At 43.0% G+C, this 26,904-nt stretch overlaps 1 protein-coding gene across 5 annotated transcripts in view; it reads right to left on the reverse strand.

Moving 5' to 3' along the window:
* Positions 1-13,852: 13,852 nt before the first annotated feature.
* iqsec2.S (IQ motif and Sec7 domain 2 S homeolog) overlaps positions 13,853-26,904 on the reverse strand; it is a 92,842-nt gene continuing 79,790 nt past the window's right edge. For 4 of the 5 annotated variants that reach the window (XM_018232732.2, XM_041574772.1, XM_018232733.2 and 1 more), the window contains 11 exons: positions 25,795-26,675; positions 23,620-23,781; positions 23,238-23,360; positions 22,866-23,032; positions 22,619-22,758; positions 22,283-22,408; positions 22,100-22,199; positions 21,330-21,491; positions 20,346-20,519; positions 19,568-19,617; positions 13,853-19,382 (listed from right to left, as the gene is read on the reverse strand). In XM_018232732.2, the coding sequence (XP_018088221.1) occupies positions 18,471-19,382; positions 19,568-19,617; positions 20,346-20,519; positions 21,330-21,491; positions 22,100-22,199; positions 22,283-22,408; positions 22,619-22,758; positions 22,866-23,032; positions 23,238-23,360; positions 23,620-23,781; positions 25,795-26,675 (2,997 nt within the window). In that variant the 3' untranslated portion in view covers positions 13,853-18,470. The remainder of the gene's footprint in view (positions 19,383-19,567; positions 19,618-20,345; positions 20,520-21,329; positions 21,492-22,099; positions 22,200-22,282; positions 22,409-22,618; positions 22,759-22,865; positions 23,033-23,237; positions 23,361-23,619; positions 23,782-25,794; positions 26,676-26,904) is intronic. The other variant, XM_018232734.2, reaches the window with a different exon arrangement.

A 26,904-nucleotide genomic window follows, 5' to 3' on the forward strand; every position in this document is an offset into this window, starting at 1 on the left:
CTTTGGCGGAAGAATTTCTATACTTACCACAAGCAAGCCTGATATAGGAGACGGACTTGATTTTCCCGTCCAGTTGCACGTTTGTGTTCCAAATGAGCATGCGCGGCCACACAGGAAGCAGGGAGGGGGAATACCTTCGAATTGACGTATTTCGCCTATACCCGGAAGTTTGTGCCTGCACGTTGGGGAAGAGAATGTTTAAAGGGACACTGAAACTGAAGTTATGATTGCGTATAGAGGAAGGGTGGGCTCAAGTCATGTTCAAGGGGAACGCCCTGCTATCCTCTGACGTGGTAGAACAATACTTTGCGAGGCACCTCTCAGAGTGACCAAATGCTGTTTTTTTTTCTCTCAGGGGGGAAATCCAGATGATCCTTTTAAGGAATTGGAAAACTTTGTAAACCTTGAGGAAACCTGGGGGCTTGTGCTGTGAAACGCACTCTGGACTTAACATCTGAACGTTTGGATGTAAAGAAATGTGGGCAGGGTAACATTATATTGTAAAGAGCAAAATCTAGCAAACTTGAAGGTAGAAACAAGAGCTTGTTCTATTCTTTTGTTAGATTGAAAAATACATGTCGTAATATTACAGCACCTCTAAGTAAACCCAACTGTAAAATGTAAACATTCGGAAGGTATGTGTCCTAAAAAAACGTTGGAAACGTTAAGGTGGCTATACACAATAAGATCAACTAGCCAATGAGGTCCTCAATCGCAAAAAAAAATATTTAACTTTCCCGATTGTTATTTTCCCAATTTTTGGCCAGATATCGATCAGGGAGACCCGTCAGAACGCAGGCAGATAATCTGCCGAATTGGTCTAAAGTAGGGATGCACTGAATCCACTATTTTGGATTTGGCCTAACCCCCGAATCCTTTGTGAAAGATTTGACTGAACTTAATCCGAACCCTAATGGTGGCCATACACGGGCAGATAAAGCTGCCGATATCGGTCGTTTGGACCGATTTGACAGCTTATCTGCCCGTGTATGGGGGCTTCCGACGGGTCTTCCCGATCGATATCTGGCCACGATATTGATCGGGAAGGTTGGATTTTTACCCGACCGACCCGTCGGAGCCGCTTGGCGCATCGTAATTCGATCGTTCGGCCATACGGCCGAACGTTCGAATTACCCCCGATATAGCCATGCAGTTTAGTGGCATATCGGGGAAAGATCCGCTTGTTTGGCGATGTCGCCAAACGAGCGGATCTTTAAGTCTATGGCCACTTTAATCTGCATATGCAAATCAGTGAGGGAAAAATAGAAGGCTAGGGAAGGGGGGCAGGGTTGTTTATTCAGAGACTTAAGGTGGCCATACACGGGCCAATAAAAGATGCCGACAGACCAAGTCGGCAGCTTATTGGCCCGTGTATGGGGCTTCAGATGGGACAAAAAATCCCGTCGGATCGTGGCCGCATCTGTTCGTTGATGCGTCCCGCGATCCGACCCCCATTCCCATTCGTTAGGATCCTATCGTTGGGCCCTAGGGTCCACGATCGGATCAGCCCGATATTGCCATCCTCAAGGTGGGCATATCGGAGAGAGATCCGCTCGTTTGGCGACATTGCCAAACAAGCGGATCTCTCCGTGTATGGCCACCTTTAGTGGACTAGTGATTTTTTTTGATCTTTTGATTGCGCCTGTATGGACAAGAGGTAGAGTGTGACTTTTCTTTTGTACAGTTTTCAGTAACTGTATGGTGCTCCAATGATCCTAACCAATATCCACATTCAATAGCTATTGGTTGGGCAGCTTTAAAAATTCTGCCAATGCACAACGTCTGGCAGTGGAGCCACATCTCTTTATTTACTGATTACTGATTACTTAGAACTGATCACTTGGCCCCCGGGGTCAATGATCAGATTGTAATAGGGACCTATGCAGACCTATTAGGAGAGGATCCTGCAGGGCCTCCAATAGGGGGGGGCACAGGGGGTACTCCTGTACCGGGCCTGCTGTGCTGCACTTTTCAAAAAGCCAGGCCCCCCTTAACCGCGCTGAAGCCGTGCTGCCTCCTCCGTCCCGAACAGCCGAGGTGCCGAACAGCTGAAGTCCCGAAAGCGGCGAAAAGACCCGAAGTCCTAAAAGTGGAGAAAAGACCCGAAGTCCCAAGACCTGAAGTCACGAAAGAAGGCAAAGTTGAAGTACTGAAGCCACCAGTTCAATTCTACTGAACTCCAATTTTTTTTTTTAATCCCCTGGCCACCAATGTATAATTTTTTTTACTTGTAAAGGGGGGTCCAATGTTTTTTTTAAAAAAAACTCTAAGTGGGGGCCCTGGCACCAATTTTTTTTTAACTTGTAGGGCGGCCCTGACCAACAATTTTTTTGGGGGCCTTGATGCCACAGTTTTTTTTAACTTATAAGGGGGCTCTGACCATCAATAGCATTTTATAACTTATGTTTGTGTTACCTTTTTTAGTGGATGATGTCTGTGTGGTTTTTTAACTGTGGTGTGGAGTGGGTGGGATCTGGGGTGGACGAAAATTTTGTTGTATGGGGCCCCGTGATTAATAATGGCGGCCCTGGGATCCCATATAGTGCCCTAATGCAGTCCAAGCCCGGTGGGATTTTTAAACATGCTTGATCATGATTGACCATGTGCATACACTGAGGTTTCACATAAAATGAAGACCATAAGCTTGAAAATAAAGGTGGTCTTTGTATTCCATTATATACCCTGTCCTCCAAAAATACGTCCCCTATGCAGATAGAAGCTATTCTTGTTAAAATGTCTGAGTACACTATGAATAGCCAAGTTGAAAGAGGGATCAAACCTTAAGAGGTCACCCAGGAAAGTTTGCTTAAAGATTGTGTCTTCCATTGTCTTGGGTTGCTAATGTACACAATATTGTACAGCTACCATAGTCAATAGAAGCGTTGTCACCATTCTTAAGGTTACCTTCCCATGCCTCTTTGGTTTGAGTGAGCACCTCACTATGTGGGAGCATGCTCAGAAGGCCATCTAGTGGTGCCTACACATGATGTCCCTATCATGGAAGGACACCAGATATGGCAGGCAAAGAGTTCTGAAAAAGAGACATGGGAAGGAGAGCCAGGGCAGCTGAACTTTGGGCAGTGAGAGTGGGCATGGCACAAGGTGGGTTTCCTAGAACAGTCAACAACAAGAAATGGGTTGTACAGGTAGTGGGTAGCAAGCAAGAGCAGCTGGAGACATTCCAAAAGTCACAAATCACTTCAAGTTACGCACAGGGGGGAGGGGAGTAGGAGATCAATTTATGTTTCCATGACAGCAAATAAATAGCCAAAAAAGGTCAAAGCAACAGGTGGAGACCAGATGTGCCAACCATCTTATGTTCCTTGGAGGGGCTAACCTGATTGTACCAAATGCAGTTACAAAGAGGGTGCAGCATGTGGAATATGCAATTAAAACTTCTGTGGAGTTATTTATTTTACCTTTATTCTAGTGTAACACTTGGCATGTTTAGCAGCACTAACAGGCATGGCATCCATCACTCATTGCTCATATTTTTGGCCAAAAATTATCCCATGTGTGCCCTGAAAGGTGGATGTGGTGACTGTGGCTGTTGCTGAAACATTGGCTGGATGGCAGTGAATACGCTGGTAGAAATAACATGTTTGACATTGGCTAAGTGTTCATATCCCAGTCCCTCTGCTAATCATCTTTTTGGACTTGGATGTTGGATGTTTTGTCATCTCAAATGCCCCCTTCTATGCAATTTGAAAGAAAACACGTCCTTTCATTTGATGCTTACCTAAAAATTTAGCCTAGGCCTTTAATGTTGTATTTTCACCACCAAGGAAGAAACATGGTAATCAAAATGCCCATGGCACAAGGGTTGATTTTAGAAGTTTTGATGGACAGGCAGCTTGTAGTACCCAGAAGGGAGGGTCACTGCATCACAAAATTGGCCACAATAAGCTTAATGGAAACTGCACAGTAGTGCTTGTGCAAGTACGTTTAAGGAATTGCTCTAATCAGGGCTCCTCCATTTCCAAGAGAAAGTTGCTCGCATAGTGGTGATTCTGGTGGTTCAAAATGTCCTAAATTGCTCTATGTTATATTACCTTTAGGGTCCACAATTTTTTTTATAGTGGCCACTGTAAAACAAATACAGGTATCTGTTATTCAGAATGCTTTGTACCTGGAGTTTTAGGGATAAGGGATCTTTCTATAATTTAGATCACCAGTTAGGAGCAGGCCAAGAAGGATAAATGGAAGGTGAACAAAAGTAATGAGATAGAGACGGAGAGCTGCACAGAGGGTTTTCTGGCTAGATAAAGCAGAGCTGGCATGGAATGTGCTGGGAAGATAGGCTTCAACAGGATGTAGATCATGTGTAAGCATAGGGGAGATAAGACCTACAGTGTGACCAAGTTCAAGTAAGAGAATGGCTTTGTGCAGAAGAAGAATTCAGCAATGAGAGGGCAAAGACAGACAGGGCACTTTGTCAACTGGAGGGGAGGAGGTTTCCTATGGACAACAAAGCTCCCCTAAATGGCAGCACTGTTTAATACAGAGTAATATCTTGTGAAACATATCCTTTTAAATGTTGCTTAGTTATATCATAAGATCTACCCACTACTTGCTCTACCCTTGCCATTGGTATAAATATAATTGACTCACGAAAGGGAGGCCTGCACTTGTTTTTTAGGGCATATGGCTTTGACTTGTGCGCTCTATGCCTATGGAATATTTACCATTTGGATTAACATTTAGCTCAGATTATCATTTTTATGATTAATATGCTAATCATTTGTATTTCTAATCTTTTTAAGTATGGCAGATGTACTTACCTGGAAATTTTAGTGATCAAGGGATGCGCTTTATGGATAAGCAATGTGGCCTTCTTATGTTTTACACTGTATTTCTATACACACCTCATTCTTTGCAGCCACCAGGGGGACGTCACAATGCCGGTGCACATAATACATAATACATGTACATTGTGATATAATTCACTCAAATAAGCAGCACATTGCTTATTGAGGATACTACCCATGAATAAAAGGATACCTATATAGACCACTCATTCCCAGTTATACCTCTTCCTGCTGGCGGGGAGTTCATTTCTATATCGCTCGTCAGTGCAGCATATAATGCATGTTCTACTTCAGCAAAGAAACCCTTTCAGAGGGAGCAGCACGGTCCCTGGGAATAATAAATTGGTTGCTGTTTAGAGGCTATTGTGTCACAGTTTCATTCAGTATTATATAAAGATTAGTGCACACAGCCCACACTTAGTTATGAAGCTGAGACGTCTAGCGGGGTAGGGAGAATTCACTCGTGTTAATCCCCTTCAGCACAAACCCAATCAATAATTTGGGGGTGTACAGATTTAATAACCACCAAAGCATTAAGGGAAAAAAAATATCCTATTATAATCCCCAATGATAGAAGATGCTCATTACCACATCCCAGGAAACACATTACATTGCAATGGGCTGATACCACTAATTACTGATTGTTGATTACTTCTTGATGTACCTTCTTACTGGTATATGGGACCCAGTTTCACCTTCTCCAATTAGTGTACTAGGTCTGGCAGCACCCTCTATAACCCACAGCAACATTCAAGATTCAACATGTTGCTCATGAGCTGCTGGTTGGAGATCACCGATGTAGACTCTGATTTTCAATCAGTGATCAGTTTTTATTTATTATGATTTTTCAGGCATATTGCTCTTTATTCAGCAGCTCTGCAGTTTGGTATATTTAGGTCTTATTTACCCTAGCAACCAGGTAGTGGTTTAAACAAGAAAGGAGAATAGGAATAGGAGAGGGCCTGCATAGAAAATAAATAATAAAAGAAATAACGGTAAAAGTGCAGACACAAAAGGCAATCACTTTTGGCTGACAGAGTCAGTGACCCCTATTTGAAAGATAAAAAGAGGCAGAAAAGAAAGGCAGATATTTAAAAAAACAATATACATAAATAATGAAAAGCATTTGCAAAGTTGCTAGGAATAAGGCATTCTATAACATACTAGGGATGCACTGAATCCACTATTTTGGATTGGGCCGAACCCCCGAATCCTTTGCAAAAGATTCGGCCGAATACCAAACCTAATCTGAGGGGTGGGAAGGGGAAAACATACCTATAACATATTAACATACATACGCCTTAAACCACACCCAACTCTAACCTGGAGAGCCTTGGTTTTTAAAGGTCCATGGCCACTCTGGTGTTACGGAAGGAGGAAGCCTATATAAACGGCAGAAGGGAGGTGGAAAAGGGCATTGTAAGGTTGGATTTAGGCTGAACTTTTCCATGTGCCCAACCTGCACATAGTCTGCAAAGATTGTGTGGAAGTCGGCCTGAACCTAACCCACTTGCGGGTTTCGGGACAGCTTGCACATCTCAACCATATATCTGTTTAGTTGTGGTAGCTGCCATGTTGCATCCTTTGCCCAAGTATTGTGGTGTCATCCAAATAGTTAATCCACTGGCCAAATTATTATATCCATAATTGTTCAGAAAATAATTAGTTACCTTGCACTACATCTGAGTGGCTTTTTCAGATCATAGTGTTTGGCCAACGGTTCATACTGAGAGGGGTAGTTGGCAACAACTGGAGGCCCCTGGTTTTCTGCTTTCTCTTATATCTTTCCAACACAATACTCCTTCCATTGTAACCATACCAGCTCAGTTTTACAGGCTCTGTTGGCATAGGGTCATGGCCAACTTCTACACTGATTTCCACATTGCCACCTCTTGTGTGAGTACGCAGTTCACTAACCTTGCTGCATTACATTGTACATTCCTCTGTTTCGTATCAAGCCCAGGCCCAGACTGGCAATCTGTGGGTTCTGGCAAATGCCAGAGGGGCTGCTATAAGGTGCCATATAAAGTTAATATTTAGTGGGTTGGTGGGGGCTGTTTGGGCCCGTGTGGGCTGATTGGGCCTCTGAGTACCTGAAATGCCAGGGCCTATTTTAATTCTTAGTCCGGACCTGATCAAGCCCATTAGGAGAAGTTAAGGTCTTATATAGTAGCTAAAGGCTGCGAAATTCCATGGTTATAACCTTGGCAAGAATGTGTTGATGCATTGATACAACATTTATAACAGATACAGAAACCCAAGAGAGACCAGGGTATCAATTCCCAAGCTACATACCTTTAAATGGACATACCTACTGTATATGTGTGTGATAGGGCTGGTTGAGTTTAAGGGGTTGCCATCTCCAATTCGTTTCCATTGGCCATCTGTATTTGCCTAAATTTCAGGATGCAAAGCTTACATGCCAAAAGGTGAAGGGATATAAGACATAAGGTGCAGGGGTGCATAAGCACAGTTGTTTATATGCTGTATGTAGTAATTAGTCCCACTGAGCCATATAAACGTACATCTGGGACAGAGCCAAACACAGAATAAAAATATCTCTGTACCATTCGTTTTATTGCAGTGGTTGTTGAATTATTCTCCTGTTCAACCCTCCCCCTTTTTGAGGTGCAGGGTCCCCTCAGCTCATAAGGTTATAGATAAAGAAAAGTATCAATGTATCAGCCATAGTTCCAATAATATCTAGGAGAGCAAATAAGCTCTTACTGCAACTCTTTTCCAAGCTGACCTTCAGTGCTGGGCTTTAAAGTTTATCCGAGAGTTTATCCAAATCTTACCATAAATATATCAAATGGTCTAAAAGTCTAAATTTCCTTTTCCTTTAAATACACAAAAGAATCTGAATGTACAAGGCCTCCTGGTGTGACTAGAAGTTACTGGGCCCACCTTAACTTTAGGATATGGCACGTTACATAAATATATAAAAAAAATCTCAACTGGTGTCCTCCTGAGCCCCCTATAATTCAGGGGCCTCCCAGAAGTCGCAAGATCTTCCCCCATATAGTTACTAGGGATGCACCGAATCCACTATTTTGGATTCAGCCAAACCCCCGAATCCTTTGCAAAAGATTCGGCGGAATACTGAACAGAATCCTAATTTGTATATGCAAATTAGGGGTGGGAAGGGGATAACCGTCTTTACTTACTTGTTTTCTGACAAAAAGTCACGCGATTTCCCTTCCTAAGGATTAGGATTCAGTTGTGTTTTTATATGGTCATGAAACTCCTCGGTAACTTATCCTTATATTTTACAAGAGGGGGTACTTTATTCACTATATATCTCTCTCACAGTTAGGTCCATAAATCTTTGACATAAATCTTTGGCAGATACAACTTTTTTCTAATTTTGGTTCTGTACATTACCACAATGAATTTTAAAAAAAAAAAAACAACTCAGATGCAGTTGAACTGCAGACTTTCAGCCTTTTTATTAACACAATCACTTACTTTCAAAAGTAATTGGACAAATTAAAAAAACTGAAAATAAAATGTTAATTTCTAATACCCTTTGCTGGCAATGACAGCCTGAAGTCTTTAACTCATGGACATCACCAGAATCTGGGCTTCCTCCTTTTTGATGCTCTGCCAGGGCTTTACTGCATCGGCTTTCAGTTGCTGTTTGTGGACCTTTATGTCGGAAGGCTAGTTTTCAACAAGTAAAACACATGCTCAATTGGGTTCAGATCAGGTGACTGACTTGGCCATTCAAGAATATTCCACTTCTTTGCTTTAATAAACTCTTGGGTTGCTTTGGCTGTACGTTTTGGGCCATTTTAAAACGCCTCCCAATCAATTTGACTGCATTTAGCCGGGTTTGAGTAGACAGTGTGTCTCTGAACACCTCAGAATTAATTTGTCTGCTTCTGATCTGTGTCACATCATCGAGAAACACTAGTGTCCCAGTCTCCATGCACGCCCAAGCCATCACACTGCCTCCGTCATGTTTTATAGATGATGTAGTATGCTTTGGATCATGACCTGTTCCACGCCTTCTCCATACTTTTTTCTTGACATCATTCTGGTAGAGGTTAATCTTAGTTTAATCTGTCCAAAGAATGTTATCCAGAAATGTGCTGGCTTTTTTAGATTTTTTTTTTTTTTTAGCAAAGTCCAATCTAGCCATTCTATTATTGAGGCTTATGAGTGGCTTGTACCTTGCAGTGCACCCTCTGTATTTACTTTCATGCAGTCTTCACTTTATGGTAGACTTGGATACACCCTTGTTTGGCTGTTGTGAAGGGGTTACGCTTCACCATGGAAATGATTCTGCGATCATCCACCACTGTTGTCTTCTGTGGACGTCCAGGTGTTGCTGAGTTCACCAGTGCTTTCTTTCTCAGGATGTACCAAACTTTAGCTTTTGCTACTCCTAATATTGTAGCAATTTCTCGGATGGGTTTTTTCAGCTTAAAGGGATACTGTCATGGGAAAATTTTTTTTTTCAAAATGAATCAGTTAATAGTGCTGCTCCAGCAGGATTCTGCACTGAAATACATTTCTCGAAAGAGCAAACAGATTTTTTTATATTCAATTTTGAAATCGGACATGGGGCTAGACATTTTGTCAATTTCCCAGCTGCCCCTGGTCATGTGACTATTAACTGATTAATTTTGAAAAAAATTTTTTTTTACATGACAGTATCCCTTTAAGGATGGCTTGTTCACCTGCATGGATACCTCCTTTGGCTGCATGGTGTCTTCCACATACAAGCACCCCCCCTCAAATCAACTCCAGAGCTTTTATCTGCTACATTGATAATGACATAATGAAGGAATTGCCAACACCTGCCCATGAAATAGCCTTTGAGACAATTGTCCAATTGCTTTTTAGCCCCTGAAATGGAGTGATTGTGTTAAAAAAAGGCTTTAGTTCCTCATTTTTAAAATTCATTCTGGTAATGTACAGAACCAAAATTAGAAAAAAGAAAGTTGTCTCTGTCCTAAGATTTATGGACCTAACTGTGTTTGTGTGTATGTGTGTGTATATATATATATATATATATATATATATATATATATATATACACAACCTTTTTTAGGAGTCCCCCCCTCCCACATAGACAGAGGAAGAGAAGGGGAACTAGGAGGGGAGGAGCAAATCGTCACAAAAAAACCCACCACGGAGGGGCAGGAGGAGAACATAGTGGTAAATTTATCACAACATTCACTAACGATGGGAGAAACAAGACTTTTGAATAGGGGCTTGAAATTTATCCCCACTAATCATTCTGATTCATTTGGGGTATATAAAGATATACACAGGTTTAAGAGGAATCTCAAATTAAGGGATTACTACAAGGATAAGGGCGAGATACAAGCCAAAGGACTTAAGCCCAAAAGCAATTTCAAACCCTCTAACACAGCCCCTTCCATCGCCACATTCACTCATTTATTAGCTAAAGATTCTTGTGAAATACACCAAACAAAGGGGAATTTTTATTCATATCTCTCGAATTGTGAAAGGGAAGCCCTGAAAACTTTGAAGGCGGATAATAAGCCTATCATTAGACAGGCTAACAAGGGTGGCGCCATAGTACTGTTGGACAGGACATATTATGAAAGTGAGATCTGCCAACAATTGGCTGATACAAACACATATACCAGATTGAAAGGGGATCCCACAAATTCATACAAAAATTCTTTGGATTCTTTAACTAAATTGGCCCTAGACTCGGGGTGGATCAATGGAAGCACACATAGATTTTTGATGACTGAATTCCCTAGGGTACCATTTATATATACTTTACCCAAGATCCATAAATCAATCACTGAGCCCCCGGGGCGTCCGATTATTTCAGCAATGGGTTCCCTATTCCAGCCGGTGGCCAAATATATAGATCAGTGCCTGCAGTACAAACTATGGATTCATACATTAGAGACACGTCGCATCTACCGACACTCCTGAAGGACTTAAATGTGCCGGAAGACAGTTTATTGGTCACGATGGATGTGTCTAGCTTGTATACGGTTATTCCACATGTCAGTGGTGTTGAGGCATGCATTGATTAAAACACACTTGGGCTCACCTCCCAAAGAATTTTTGATCTCACTTCTTGATCTGATTTTGTCCCACAACTACTTCACTTTCAAAGGGATCTTCTATTTACAAATCTCCGGGACCGCGATGGGTTCAGACGCTGCCCCCTCATTTGCTTATCTATATATGGAACAGTTTGAGGTCCAATATCTGTTACCTATGGGCGGAAGAAACATCTGTTTTTATAAACGATATATAGATGATTTGCTTTTGATTTCTTGTATGACACACAGCATATCTTGTATCTTGTATGACACACAGCATATCCACTTTCTGGATATTACCATTTTTAGACATGGGGATAGATTGGGGACTTCCCTTTACAAGAAACCGACCGTAACAGCCTAGTACATGCGCACTCGCACCACCCACCACACATGTCCAGAGGGGTCCTGTATTCCCAATTTTTGCGTATTATTCGGACTAATTCAGACAGGATGACGGCTGAACTGCAACTCTCTGCACTAATGTCACAGTTTGTTTTGAGGGGATATCCGAGAGAGTTGATTAATGAACAGTTACAAAGGGCTAAAATGCATACACAGGATGTACTGTTGGTCAAACAGGAACATTGCCCTAGGGAAAACCCTGACTTAATTTTTGTGATGGATTGGACTGATAGGAGTGCCCAGTTGAAGGAATCCCTGAAAAATAGATGGGAAATTCTAAAATCTGATGCTAGTTTACCCTTTTTTGAGAAGAAGACTCCACTAGTTGCATACAGAAAGGGCCGCAGCCTAAGTGACTTACTTGTGAAGAAAGACCTAACAAACACCCCCAAGACGGGAGGGACATGGTTAGATAGACCTTTAAGGAATGGATGCTTTAAGTGTGCTAGCTGTCTTACTTGTAATGGCTCCCAGATCACTCATCCAATGACTGGACATATATTCAACATAAAACACACAGGGTGACTTGTACTACAGACCATGTGGTCTATATGGCATGGTGCCCCTGTGGACTACATTATGTAGGGAAAGCCTCCACCACATACCGTGAGAGAATGAACAATCACAGGAGTGCTATTAGAATGGCCTCGACTACAGGAAAAGTGGACCAACCAATCTCGAAACACTGGCTGATTCACAAACACACGTTATCACAATTCCGACACATGATCATAGATCATATACCTGTCCCCAAAAGAGAGGGAAATAGAGACTTATTACTTGTACAGAGAGAGTCGATGTGGATCTACAAATTGAATACGCTGGTTCCCCATGGTCTAAATGAAACTCTACCGATGTCTCCCTTCTACTAACTTGGTGATATTAAGTAACATCCTCTACTAGACTTCCATTGATTCTGTTGTCTGACTTCTCCATTAAACAACGCAGGAGGATACTGGTTTATTCAAAACTAGTGCACGTTAGAATCAAGGATTGTATTCATTAGGACTAATTAACAAAAAGATACCAACAAAAAAACTTTGGACGGTTCATGGTTTCTTTTGAGACTTTTATTGGAGCTTATCTTCATCCTGATTTACATTGTTGCTATCTGTTGACCAAATATGTGTAGATTGACACTATATTGTGATTAGAAGGCTTGAATAATGATACGTAGCGTTCATCGTAACGTTTGGTGATTTAACAATTTATGTACTGATTCTCAGGTTTCTCTTCTTATCCCTGGATGGACTAAGATGGGTGGCGATTGAAGGTCGGCCTACAGTAGAAACACATACCTTCGTGCAGAAGTAAGTGAACCCCGACAGGAGGTGATACATCTGTCAGAATATCGAGTATAATACCCAGACACTGCTGTGAGCGTGGAGGAATTAACCCTTTAGTGCCTGAGCCAACCCAATCGAAAAACTATACATTATATATGAGCAACTTACAGATGTCCAAGGGGAACAAGTACAGCAGCGCATGTGATATGCGCTAAGTAATGTTTTTACCAACACTCAATCATGGGATTGTTATATAACACATAAGGACACCTTTTATTTAGATTTATTTGCGGAGACTGCCACGATTCACAAGTCTCCTATGGGGCTTAAGTAGCAAATCTAGACACGTATTTACTTAAACCCATTCACAATGGGCTCAGATACAATGTAATTGTGATCACCAATGAGAGCACTGTTTAAGGATGACGTCATGATTTGAACTTTGGTGCCATTTTAGCTTTTAAATATGTGTGTTTTGTGTGCTGTTTTTGTTTTTTTTCACCTTCAAAAGACCTGGTTGTGCGGTTCTTTTGTCATTTTGATGTTTATAATATAACCTGCACCCAGGCATTGTTCAGATCTTGGGAGTGCTCCAGGTCGCGAGCGTGTGTGTGTGTGTATATATATATATATATATATATATATATATAGTGAATAAAGTACCCCCTTTTGTAAAATATAGGGATATTATAAGTTACCGAGGAGTTTCATGACCATATAAAAACACGAGGCCGAAGGCCGAGTGTTTTTATACAGGTCATGGAACTCCGAGGTAAGTTCTAATATCCTCATATTTTACAACTGGGGGTACTTTATTTATTATAATACACAAATTTCAATGAGTCATGTGACAGAAATGACATCAGAACTCACCGTTTATAACTGATGACATCAGAACTCACCGTTTATAAGGATATAATTTACAGGATATTCATGGCTTTTGTGTATTATATATATATATATATATATATAGATATATATCTATATCTATATATATATATCTATATATCTCCAGATTGATCATTGTCAATTGGTTTCTGTACAGGTTGAATATCACATGTGCCATGATGCCACCACGACTGGTGTGACATTGCCCTAACAAATGATACCCACCCTGTAGGAGGTGCTGTGCAACATTTGGAAAGGAAGCAGCTGGCACCCAACCAACAAAAGACCAAGCCTGCAAGCAGATCTCTTGCCCTTGCCAATAGGGGGGGCAGGTGCTAGCAATGGAGACCCCCTAGTCTTCCCATCCCGGCTGCAGGCCATTCTGCTCTGGGACGAGAGACAAATAAAACAGGACACAGCTGTGTACACACAAGTAACAGACTTTTTTTTCTCGTTTCCGAAGCAATAAATATACACAATATATACATCTGGTTTCCATATATACTTAATATGTTGTCATCCCCTCCCTCCCCAAGCCCACCACGGCTAACACAAAAAAAAAAAACAAAGTAATTCAGTCCCAAATTGGTTGTAAAAACAGAACCATTAATTAAACAAATAAAATAAAGGACAAGATACCTGTCCCACAGAGAGCTACTTGCCCCAAATCCCAACCCTCCCCCAACGCGGCACAGGCTGGATCAACATTCCATAGGAAATATTTATAATATATAGTCTATACACACATCCAGGTCTGTACAGTAGTGTTGTGCCTTTAAATCAGCACACCACAAGCATGCTGGGAGCATACAAAATTTAAAAAAAACACGGGATAGAAGCCATTCATAAGAGAGATCAAAGGTGTAAACCCCTGTGAGATTGTGGGTCTTGTTGAACTACAGCGCCCAGAATGCAACACTAGCCAGGTGGGAGGTGTAGTTCAACCAAGAGCCTGACTGTCACAGGCTGAGTTAGAATTCAGGAATACAACATTAAGGGGTTATTTATCAAAATCCGAATTTATCTCACTATTTTTGGAAAGTCACTCCGACCAAATCCACACTGACTTCCCCCCCATTAAAATTAAATTTTTCAGAAAAATTCTTGTGCGAGAAAAGTCACAATAAGATCTGCAAAAAAATCTGCATTTGCGACTTCTTCGGATTTGACGCCGAATACCACAACTTTTTCGGAAACCCATTGCAAATTCGGATATCTTCAGGACATCTGCCATTGACTTTTACATGATCTCGCCAGGTCTGAGTTGGCATACTTTTTATTCAGACTTTTTGGACTATGAAAAATCGGACTTTAATAAATAACCCCCTAAGTCACACCTGCATAACAGGTTAAGATCTCTGTCTATATCCTTCACATAGATATAGCTGATCAGTCATGTCTCAGAATATCCCCTGTCACATCTGAGGGTCTCAAATCTGATATTCCACCTGAGCGATAAACCAATGAAAGCTTGAGACAGTTCCCCTCCTTAATAAACATTGGGCAAATTAGTAGATGGGGAATAACCAATAGCGACAAATCAGTGATTAGCTTTTCCCAGCCAGCTGCAGGTAGAACAATCAAAACAAACCTCTGGTTGCCATGGGTTACTGCCCACGTGTTTTTAAATGACCCAACGGTGCCCTTGCAACCAAACAGCAGGGTACATTTACTGATTGAAAGCAAACTGCTGATTGGTAGCTATGGGTTACTAGACCTCGAAGCACAATGAAATTAAAAATACTTTGTGCCTCCAGGATTATTATTCGCTAAACGCTTTTGCACGAGTGTAATGTGACATTGGCCAGAATAACAGTATGCAATATCAAGAACAATAACTCTCCCTCGCCAATGGACACCCTTTGCTAAAAGCTCAGGAGACAAATGGTTGAAATTATATATATATATATAATTGGCAATAAAAGTGGTGTGGCAGAAAAACATGCGACTGGTTTATCTTGCACAGGGTTCAAGCAAGAGCATCCGTATTGTTATAGGGAAGTTAAGATTTTGGTGAGGCAGGGTCTACTTTTAGTGCAATTATCTACAACTTAAAAGTCTAAGTCAAAGACTGCCATGAAAATGCGATTCACTGGCTCAGAATCTACTGCTAGATCATGATCTACTGTTTGGACATCCTGGTGTTAAAGAGATACATTTAACAGTCAATGACCCCAATTTTTAAAAACCTTTATACATTGTTAACACATCTTAGTTGCAGTAGATGGCCTTATAAGACTTGTGCTCTTATCCTGAGTATATATATATCTAGAATCCCTGCCATAAAGCAAGACAGAACTACTGTTATTTTATCAGATCAATGAAAAGTAAGAGAAAAGTAACTTTGGCCGTTTTGTAGAAGCGAGAAGGGTTTCACTAATTAAAATGAACCCAAAACCTGCAAAAATCATACCCTGATGGCAAGTTACCCAAATATCTCATCACTTGGAGACAAAAGGCAGCCATATGGCTGATTGGGGGAAGCTGTAGGATAATTGCCATTTTATAGGTTTAATTATGTGCTATATTTCCTGTGTGATGCAATCATTTTCCGGTCTGGATGGGGATTCCGATTTTGTGGGCTAAAAATAAATGTAAAGGAGAAGCAGTTATATAATTTTCTGACAACAGAAGGACTTCTACTCAATGGGGTACAAAGTGGTAGCCATTAAGCTTGGCATCTTCTACTCAATGGGGTACAAAGTGGCAGCCATTAAGCTTGGCATCTTCTACTCAATGGAGTACAAAGTGGCAGCCATTCAGCTTGGAATCTTCTATAACTAGTGAAAAGGAGGACAAGAAAGATTTGCCCAAACACTTCCATGCACTAATATTGAAATCGAAAGCATTTAAAGGAGCACTCAATCCTAATTAAAAAGGAATCTGGCTAGAGTTAGGCCATGTAGTTTCCTTGTAACATGATCAGGGTCAGACTGGGGTGTGCGAGTATGGTTGCCACCTTTTCTGGAAAAAGATTCCGGGCTTTCGATATTCTTGACGTTTTTTCCTATCAATAACATTGGTACCAAGCATCATTTTTACCGGCCGGGTGGCAACCCTATGTGCGAGGCCTACCATGTTGCTACCCCAGGGACACCCGCCAACTGCTTAACCACCACAAGCCTCTCCCTCTCTGCACATACCATCTGCCTTGTCTGGGAGATGGCAGCAGGGGAGTGATTGGGGAGGGCAGCGCAGGATTGGCTACGGGTTGACGGGGCCCACCAGGGCCAGGTTTTTTGCTGGCATCCGACTGGCCCAGTCCAGCCCTGAACATAATTGTTATATTGTATAGATTATATATTATTAGTGGGGCCCTAAGCTCAGTAAGTGAAAGCAGGCCAGAGCTTGTGCCAGGAATCAACAGAAAAGAAGATGGAGAGCTACTGTGGGAATTTTTGGGTGGAATAACCTCCACATTGGTGGCTTCGGGCTAGTACAGCTACCCAAACATATGGAGCAGCATTTCTAGCTTTGTTTGTTGTTGAGAGTAAGTTCTCTGAATTGTTGTGCATAGTGGAAAAAAACATTACTGTCACAATGGCTTTTTATATCCTTGTGGTGCCAGAGCTTCCAGGTAGAGCCCAAGCAGTAGCATTCTGAGCCCTCCTATGCAGAATATACCCTGTAAAGTGCAGCAAACATAATAACAAGGAGTGTTTGGAGAAAGTGCAAAGGGGATCATAAAAATCAGGGACTTCCGTTGGGTATGCAGACAGGCATTTATACCACTGGTGCACAAATAAAGGGAAAGTGAAAGCTGTCTGGCCTTTGGCCTTATTAAAATATGGAAGTAGAATTGGACCCCACTGCCGTGCCAATGAGAGGATTGTTCTCTTACTTTCCTGAATACCCGATATGCATGCTTTCTAAATGTGCATCTAATCTGGTGCAAGGAGAAAGCTCTGTACTGTAGTTGTAAAGATCTGCTGCCATGGGTGCCCCTCATAATTTACGAAGTCAAGCAGAAAAAGCTAGGGCTGTAAAGGCTTTGGAAAGGGTCACAGGCAGCACCCATTGTCTAAAATCTGATACACACGACAGAGGTTATGGTCCAGGCCAGGAGGTAATGTAGTTATGATTTGAACATTACGCACTTAGGGAACAATATATCTTCTTCTCTCGGTCTACATATAATAAATTCATGTCTCACGCAGGGCTTATACATTTTAAATATATATATTAATATAGATCTCTTTATATGTATTTATATATATATATATATATAGATATTTATATATAGCATTCTGTATTTAGTTCTGTAAAGAAAGCAGCATTGGCTCCGTTTGTGCTAGGCGGCAGGGCAGTCCGAGCGCCCTGTCAATTTTGACAGCTTGATTGCTATATACATATATATATATGAACCCAGATACCTTTAAATGAAGTCCTTTATAAACATAAATTACATGGTCCTCAACTGAAGCAAATAAGGGGATGGACCTACCACGTCCTACCCCTGAGGAGTTTCTAAGGTCCTTACACGTGTTCTGTATCAAGCCATCCTGCACCCACTCACGTGCCCTCATAGCAGCAGAAGAGTTGGGCTTCGCCCCTCCTTCTTTACAAGGGAATCCCGTTTAACACGCAAGCTTCCACTCTACACATACATTTCCACACATGTCAAAAAGGTAAAAGGATGTACTGGAAAAATATGGAAAAAAAATAACAATCACCTTTACAACAGCATCCCCTCCCACGGCACCACAAAGTGCCCTGGGGATACCACTGTCCATTAGCCATGGATGACCATTTCCATGTCCTTGTAGACCTTGTCATCCCATGCATGTTGCTTTGAAATGGTTCCATGCAGAGAAGACAAGGTATGAGGTGCGCCTGCAAGTACAAATGCCACATTTGGTCTTCTGAGAGCAATGTCCCAGCGATGCGACTGTCCTCTAAGGTCTGTCTCAGTAAAAGGTGGAAGTGGATGCAGCCACAGGTTGAAAACAGCAGGGACCCTTATCTGCTGCATGAGCACGCCGGTGACTTGCTCTCTCTCAGTACATGCGCCTGCCCCTGAGTGCCCGGGGGTTCCCTGGCTATCACACCACTGTACTGATTCTGTTGACTGGTTTCTGTTTGGGGTTCCCAGGCGCTGTATTAGAGCCCATAGGGTGATGAGAACCATGCTGGGGCAATGGGGATGTTGGGAGCAGGGGTGAATGCGGAGTGAGAGGTGTGTGTGGCGTGTGGGGAGATGGAGGGGGCAGTGGAGGATATGATGGGTGAGGCGGGATGGGTGATATAGGAGAACAAGGGGACTGGTTGTGTTGCTGATTATACTGGGAGGGCCTTTGTGGTTGGGAAGGCATGGCAGAAGTGTGATGGCTAAATACAAAATGCTTTGGGGGCTGTTTCTGCATTGTGTGTTGTGTCTGGTGTATGTGCTGGGGGTAAGTGTGACTCATGGCATGCTGAGGCACTGCACCATACATGGGTAAAGGCGACTGAGGCTGGTTAGGTTGGTGTCTGCCATGCAGGGTGTATTGCGGGTGGGGAGAACTAGGCGTCATAGGTGTCCCACCTACTGGAGGTTGTCTCTTTTGCTGGCCTGGGCGCTGCAATGTAAACTGTGCAGAGGTCGGTGGCACATGGTAACGATGGGAAGGTGGAGGAGGCGGCTGGTGTGGCTGAGGTGGTGGAGCAGTTGTGGGTGGCTGAGAGTGGTAAGGTGGTGGAGCTTGAGCCAAAACACCCTGATTATGGAAGTACTGGGCATGCAGAGCCTGGATTTTGGATTGTCCTTCAGGCATTCCCGGAGGAGTTTGTGGGTGAGGAGGCAAGGGGGAAGGGGGCACGTTCTGGAAAGGGCCCTTTCCTCGCTTGGTTCCAAACAGAGATCCCAGGAAAGAGGAAGAATTGGAGACTGGTCTGGGAGCTTTGTATTCCTCTGGAGGGGCTGGTGCAGGAGGTGGAATCCGCTGGTGAGGGCGAGGGCTGCTAATGATAGATCCCTAAGATTAAAAAAAAAAAAAAAAATATGTAAGCCACATGTGCCGAGCTTGACTTTCCTTTTCCGAATCCAAGGAGAGGTGGCCATGCATAACATAAACCAGTAACGGTTTAAACAAAACACTACTGGCTACCATAAAGGGGGCATCACATCACAGAGGCAAGCGGCAAACCATTCACAACTTACTTCAATCGTACTGTCCAATGATCCAGCGCTGTTCCGCCTCCCTCTCTTACCTATGCACCAAGTTAGTAACAAGCAGGCATTAAGGGGCAAGTGAAGGAACAAAGTGGAAGATGTTGGGTTTAATGGATGAATGAATAGGGGGTTCATGGAAAGGATCAGTGACGATGGGAAGGCAATTCCAAAACAAGAAAGGAATTCACCAATGATAGCAAAAGACAAAGGTAGAAGGTGACGATAACAAGGATGGACAAGGCAGGAGAAAAGCATGTGATCGGAAAGACAAGCAGAGAGAAATATGAAATGCTAAGCAAAAGCAGTTGCCAACACCCCCATTGCTACTCACTGTATCTCAAGCTGCAGCACTGAGCTTAGATTTGTGTGCAATTCCCAAAAAATATCCACCAGGTGGCACTATTAAAGTAAACTGGCTGTTCCCCACTGGCTCGCAAATCTAGGAGCCTATCACTCTGTATAATGCAAAGTGTTGGCCTTATTTATTAAATCTCTATATATTTATAGAAAATGTAGGGTGTTGTGTCTTCTCAGTGTCACCACCTGGAGACTCCCTTTCCATAAGTAACGAAACCCCAAACCACCCCCACTGTCACCAAAAGTCAAATCTGTCTGTCCGATCTATCAGTTCTAGCAGATCTCTTACACCTCATTAAACTTTTTGAACCTATCATCTTGAAGTTTGTTGCAAGTGGGCATTGCTGGACAAGGCATGAACATGATTAAGGCAATGCTGATGTTGGAAGAGTATTGAGGGGGGACTCACCAGCCTCAGAGAGATCTCTTAGGGAACTGCTTAGTGCACTTCGCTTAAGCCCTTCCCCTAGTGCATAAGTATCATCCAGGCTGGGTCGGCCCAAAGTCCCATTCACTGTTTCCTTTATCCCTGGCCCGGGAGACGTGTTGGGTCGCATTACTCCTTTTTGTTTCTCCAGCTCAGCTGAGGAAGAAAGAAAAAATATTACAGAGGTAAAAATATCACTACAGTAAAGGATCACTGCATGTGGTTAATTTATGTAGGTCAGTTATGTATCATGAATATGGGGTCACTGCCCATGATGAATAGTGAATATGGGATTACTGCCTAGGGTCACCATATATATTAAGTTTGTGATGAACTGTGAATATTGGATCGCTGCCTGTGACAAATCATGAATATGGGATCACTGCTGGTAATGAACTGTGAACAGGGGATCACTGTCTGTGATGACCCTGAATGTGGGATCACTGCCTGTGGTCAATTTGTGTAGGTCAGTGAATATGGGATCACTGCCCATGATGAATAGTGAACATGGGATTACTGCCTGGGTCAACAGAGAAATGAAATCCGTGATGAACTGTGAATATTGGATCACTGCCTGTGACAAATCAAGAATACGGCATCACTGCCTGTAATGAATTGTGAATATGGGATCACTGTCTGTGATGTACTGAACCCTGAATTTGGGATCGCTGCCTATGGTCAATTTGTGTAGGTCAGTGATGTATCATGAATATGGGATCACTGCCTATGATGAATATTACAGTTCATTACAGCCTGTGATGAATTGTGTATACAAAATCACTGCCTGTGCATATTGGATCTAGTTGTGAATATCGAATCACCGAATGAAATGAATCCTGAATATGGACAGTATTGAATCCTAAACACAGGATTACTTCCTGCAATGAATGTAAGATTACTGCATGGGATAATGGTGAATATAGGATCACTGCCTGTGTGAATGGAGGCTGGAAAAGCAAAACTTACACTCCACTCTATATTTCTCCATCTCCTGCACTTCTGCAATAGACTCCCGTAGGTCACTGGTAACCCGCAGACGATCTTGCAAACTGGGGGCATTGAATATTATAAGCACTTTCCGCTCCCCACCAGGGACAGCTGAGAGCAGTTTAATGCCATTCTGGTAATCTGAAATTAAAGAGCACTGGGTTTTTTAAACAAATCATAGCGGTCATCATTCTAAAAGCTGAAATAGAATGAAACCCTTACCTAAACTTATCTATTGTATCTGCCAGTACAGAACCAGTGCCAAAAGGGACTGTGCATGAAAATGTGCTTGCGCTTATCTGTGCAAGACTGTTTGTTGAAAAGTAAAGATTTAATTACTAGAAACAAAGATGTTACAGATTCTCAGAATACATTTACACTATTGGCTAATGGGCAGGCATTAAGGTGACAGAACAGCTGACTGGATCCAGTGGCGTAACTAGAGTGTGCTGGGCCCCCATGCAAAATAATCTTCAGAGGGACCCAGTTGCTCCCATCCCCATCCTCCTGCCCACATCCAACCTGCCCACTACCCACCCTGATTCCGCCCACTCCCATCCAACTTGCGTTCCCCTTCCTCACCACAAGTAAGAGAGTGGCTGGGGAGGAGGGTTTTTTTATTAGCTATAGAGGAAACAGGCCCTCCTGTAACTGTGGGGTCTGATTCCTAAACAGTTATGTCACTGTCTGGATCACACATGTGTTATGTACCAAAGCGGTTTGAGATGTAGTCCAATAGATCCACTTACAAGAATTCTGGAAGAGCTGCATTTGCATGTCCACCAGTGGGAAGGACTGCCGGAAGCTATAGGTCACCAGAATTTTCTTTTTCTGGAAAATCTTCGTTACCTGCATGTTTGGAGGAGACCGTTAGGCTCACGCTTACAGCATGCAGGAGGAGGAGAGCTTTCTGCAACCAGGTTTTTACTCACCACCAACAAGTCATTGAAGAGGAAGACCTCCCGTTGGTGCACACCCATCCTCTGTGGGCGGTTTGGGTCAGGAACTTCGTAGAGTTGGCAGCAGCAGACGAGACGTCGATGTGGAAGTGACAGAACCTACAAATTACACATGGAAAGGGATAGATAAGAGGAGAAGAGAAGGAATGAACAGTGGACGCTGTTTTGGTGAAGAACAAGGAAAGTACATGTGAAAGAGTGGAGAGAAACAAATTAGGGCGATAGAGACCTTTATGAAGATAGCAGTGATACAAGAAGTAAGGGAGAATGATACAAGAGTATAGAGAATGAATGAAGGTGGTGTCTCACCGGCTTCTTTCCTACGATCATCCTCTCTACTGCCTGCACTTGAGAGACGTGGTCATCATTTGTTCTCAGCTCCCGAGCCTGGATCCTTTGGTAGATCCCAACCAAAAGGTCCCGTGGGATGTCCTCTCCATTATCCACCCCTGAAAATGGCAACAGTCCGTAAGAAAAACAGGATACAGTCAACAGAAACAAGGAGAACATGGAATGGGAGAACCCAAGACCATTCAAAGAACCCAAGACTCCTCACCTCGCAGATTTTTGATGAAGTCATCTAGTTTCATCTTGCGCTCGGGTTTTACGCTGGGGCTGTACATGTCTGTGTTCAGCAGGATGATGGCGAAGGCCAGGATAAAGATTGTGTCCGGGTTGCGAAACTGCCGCACCAGCACGGAGTTACACACACAGTAACGCTGACTAGAACATTGAATTTATTAGGGAGAAATTACGATAAAAAATAGGCAGCCATAATTGAAGGAATGCAACAGCTTCCCCCCCCCCATTATCTTAATTACAAGCAATAGTATTCCTATTGAAGGGCTTTCCTAGTTTGTGTAAAAGTGCTATTGTGCTTATACGTCTTCTGCTCAATCATGTGAAAGAAAGATAGACTTAAACCCACCTGAAAGCTTCGATGAGTCTCTCCACTTTCTGGGCTTCCCCCTGAACTCGGATATGCGCCTGGAACTTCCGCAACGCATCATCTAAGTCCATGTTGGAGAAATCCATCTCATCCACCACACAGCTGCAAATACACTGCTGTTAGCGGGATTGAATACGTAACAGTCTGACATGAAACATATACACTAATGTGATGTCCTCATTACTCTTGTACACTAATTGCACCACCACTGCAGGTAAGGCCTCAGTACTCTTTACTTACTCTGCAGATAGGGCCTCAGTACTCTTTACTTACTCTCTGTAGATAGGGCCTCAGTACTCTCCCAACAAATGATAATTCTCCTAAGATCACATATTCAAACACTAAATGCTAGTGCTCTTACTCTAAAACATCCCGGTTGAACTGCTTTTGCCGGTTTCCTAAGAATTCGCCGATCATCTGCCTGCTCAGGCCTTTCCGCTCCAGAATGAAATGTGCCACCCCGACGGGGGTATCTGAGAGGAAGCCCCTCTCGATTAGGTACTGGATCCCCTTCTCTGGCTTCCTAAAATATAAACAGGGATACCGGTCAAAAGAGATGATAGAGGAGTTTGGGCTACAAGTAATTACTAGCAGCAAGAATGACAGTAAGTGAGCTATAAGATCCGCTCATTTGATAACCTCGCCAATATGCCAAACAAAGGCAGGGCAATATCGGGCTAATGTGATAGTTCGGCTCTAGAGCCAAACAATCGGATTACAACTATGGGAATGGGCACCCACAGGACTAGGACCGGATTGACTAGCTCATGCAAACATGCCCTATCGATATCAGCAGATTTTTGGCGAGATATCGTTCACGGAGGCACGTCAGAAGGCCCCATACATGGGCAGATAAGCTACCAAATCGGTCTAAAGGATCCAAATTGGCAGCTTTAAACTGCCTGTGTATGGCCACCATTAGTCATAAAGCACAACTGCACTGCTGCACAGATAGAGAGATAGATAGATAGTTAGATAGGTCTGGCCAATTTTATTTTTTAGAAGGGATCAGTTTCTGGGTGAACTCTTGGGTGGCCAATGCTCTGAAATAGTGATGTGCGGGTCAGGTAAGACCTAAGCCGCCCCGCCCCACCGATGATGTCACAAAAGGGGCCGGGCGAGCAGGTGCGCGGCTATAAAACTGGAAGCTGGCAGTGCAAGGTGGCGATCCGCAAATGGGGGTGAGAGGTCGGCACAAACCCGACCGACCCACATTTAAACCCGTGGGAATTGGTCCGGGCCGCACATCACTACTCTGAAAGTAATGTAGCATAAGCCACCCTTGCATGCTTTTAATCTGTTAAATCAGATGGCTCCTGCTACATTGTGTCAAAAGTCAGAACAGCAGTGCAGCGAATGTTGCTGTTAGGCCCAGATTAGAATGTCACCTCGAGGATAACCACTCAACTGCATCTCAGATGATTCCTTGCCAAGACCTGTTAGCTCAATTTGTAGAACCTGTGGTTGCTATAGTAACAAGCCTCCTCAAAATAGAGATTTCTGAGAGCTGCTAAATAGAAGCCACAAAGAAAACACTGTAATTCTGAAATAACAGAGGTCAGTCTTCCAACAAATCCATTATGCAGCAGGGGACTTTTAAAACTACTGCCTCATTGCTAGAGTAAATTGGAACCTAGCAACCACTGCTACTGAATAGATAGATTGCATGAGGACGGCACAAAATCAATAATATTTAAAGCTGTGGTTTACCTTTAAATTAACTTTTAGTTTGTTATAGAATGGCTAATTCTAAGCAACTTTTTGGTTGGCCTTCATTATTTATTTGTTATGGTTTTGAATTGTTTGCCTTCTTTTTCTGATTCTTTCCAGCTTTCAGAGGGTAGTCACTGAACCTGTCTAAAAAATGCTCTGTAAGGCTACACATTTATTGTTATTGCTACTTTTTATTACTTATCTCTATTCAGGCCTCTCCTATTCATATATTCTCTTACTCAAATCAGTGCATGGTTTCTAAGGTAATTTTGACTCAAATGAAAATGCAAACTGGAGAGCTGCTGAACAAAAAGCTAAATAACTCAAAAACCATAAATAATAAAAAACAAAATTGTCTCAGAATATCACTCTCTACATCATACTAAGAGTCAGTTTTAAAGGTGAACAGCTCCTTTAATGTTCAGTACGTTATAGAATGGCAATTCTAAGCAACTTTTCAACTCGTCTTCATTTGGTTGAAATGCCTTTTTTATATCCCTTTTCATCGTCTCTTTCCAGTTTTCAAATGATAGGAAGAGAATGCGCTCCTGCCCCTCACCAGAAGATGGCACTACTCACCTTCAGTATCTCCACTAACAATGGACATACAGTAGGTTGACATATATTCCCAATGCTGTCACTTCTGCATAAAGCTGATTTAAAACCATATAAAACAAAGATGGGGCTTCCTAATGCCAATCCAAATATTATAGATCTATAGTTCCCGGCACCCCCGCCCCCAAGAAGTAGGGTTTACAAGGATTCCGGGAGTTGTAATCACATTACAGAACCCAGAGGCTCCTATGCCAATCAAAGCACCTACTTGTTAAAGAGGTTGAGTCCAATGCGATATTGCCTCCTCTGCACCACATCGTTGTTGAACGCGGGGGAGTCCCAGCTATGTCGAGTCTCCCTTTGGTACGTTTGTTTGCAGAGGGTGTTTGTGGGTTCCCGCAGGCTGTCGTGGGAGGAGGAGCCTGAGCTGCAGTTAATGGTCTCATTGGAGTTGGTGGTGCTGTTTAGACTTTCATTATCACCATCAGAATTTTCCCCAAGTTCTGGTTTCACGTGATGCATATGTCGCACCCCTCCCATGCCACCCCCACCCACTCCCCCAGAGGTGCCATTGTTTCCTCCTACATTGTCCGTCGGAGGAGGCGGAGGTTCCGGGTGGTAGTGGCGGTGAGGATTTGGAGAGCGTATGGGCCCTTTGTGAGGTGCTTGCTTTATGGTTCCATGAGGGCTGCAGTTTTCCTGCTCATAAACAACTTGCCTATTAAGAGATCCTCGGTCCGAGCGGTCACTCAGGTCCACAGAACTGTCACTGGGGGGTTCAATAGTGAGCAAGGGAAGGTGCGCCCCCCGCATGCGGAAGTCTCGACACTCCATGCAGGGCGTGCTACGCCGGCTGCCATTCTCTCTGCTGTCCTCCCTAGAGGAAGAAGTGGCCCAGTACTCCTGCCTGGAGCTGGTTCCCTGAGGGGTGTCATGGTCAGAGCTAGGGGGGCGGTCCAAAGATATAGGGGACACGGGGACACCCTCATCCATGTAAAGTGTGACATCGCTAAAGGAAGTGGCTGTGCTGTCTCCATGCTGATCCCTGCTATCCCCTTTCTCTAGGCTGCCTTTGTCATCCCGGGGGTCCGAGCAGTGCGTCGAGCGGCAGCTTAAGGCATCATCTATGGATTCAGCGAGGGATTTCACCTGGCAGAAGGAGCACAGGAGGGCATTAGTTCACATCAGTAAGACACCTATGCAGCATGTATGTAAATTAGCAATGGGAGGTGCCATGCTGCTTACCTCTGCACAGACATGGTTTAAAGGGGACCTGTCGCCCTAAGAAATAATTCCAAATTATTTTCTATCATGTTAGGTGAGCAAAATAAAACTTACACTACATTTATTATTAAAGTTTTGTTTCCCTCAGTCTTGG

The sequence above is a fragment of the Xenopus laevis genome, chromosome 8S (genome assembly GCF_017654675.1).
Source record: "Xenopus laevis strain J_2021 chromosome 8S, Xenopus_laevis_v10.1, whole genome shotgun sequence".
NCBI classification, from domain to species: Eukaryota; Metazoa; Chordata; class Amphibia; order Anura; family Pipidae; genus Xenopus; species Xenopus laevis.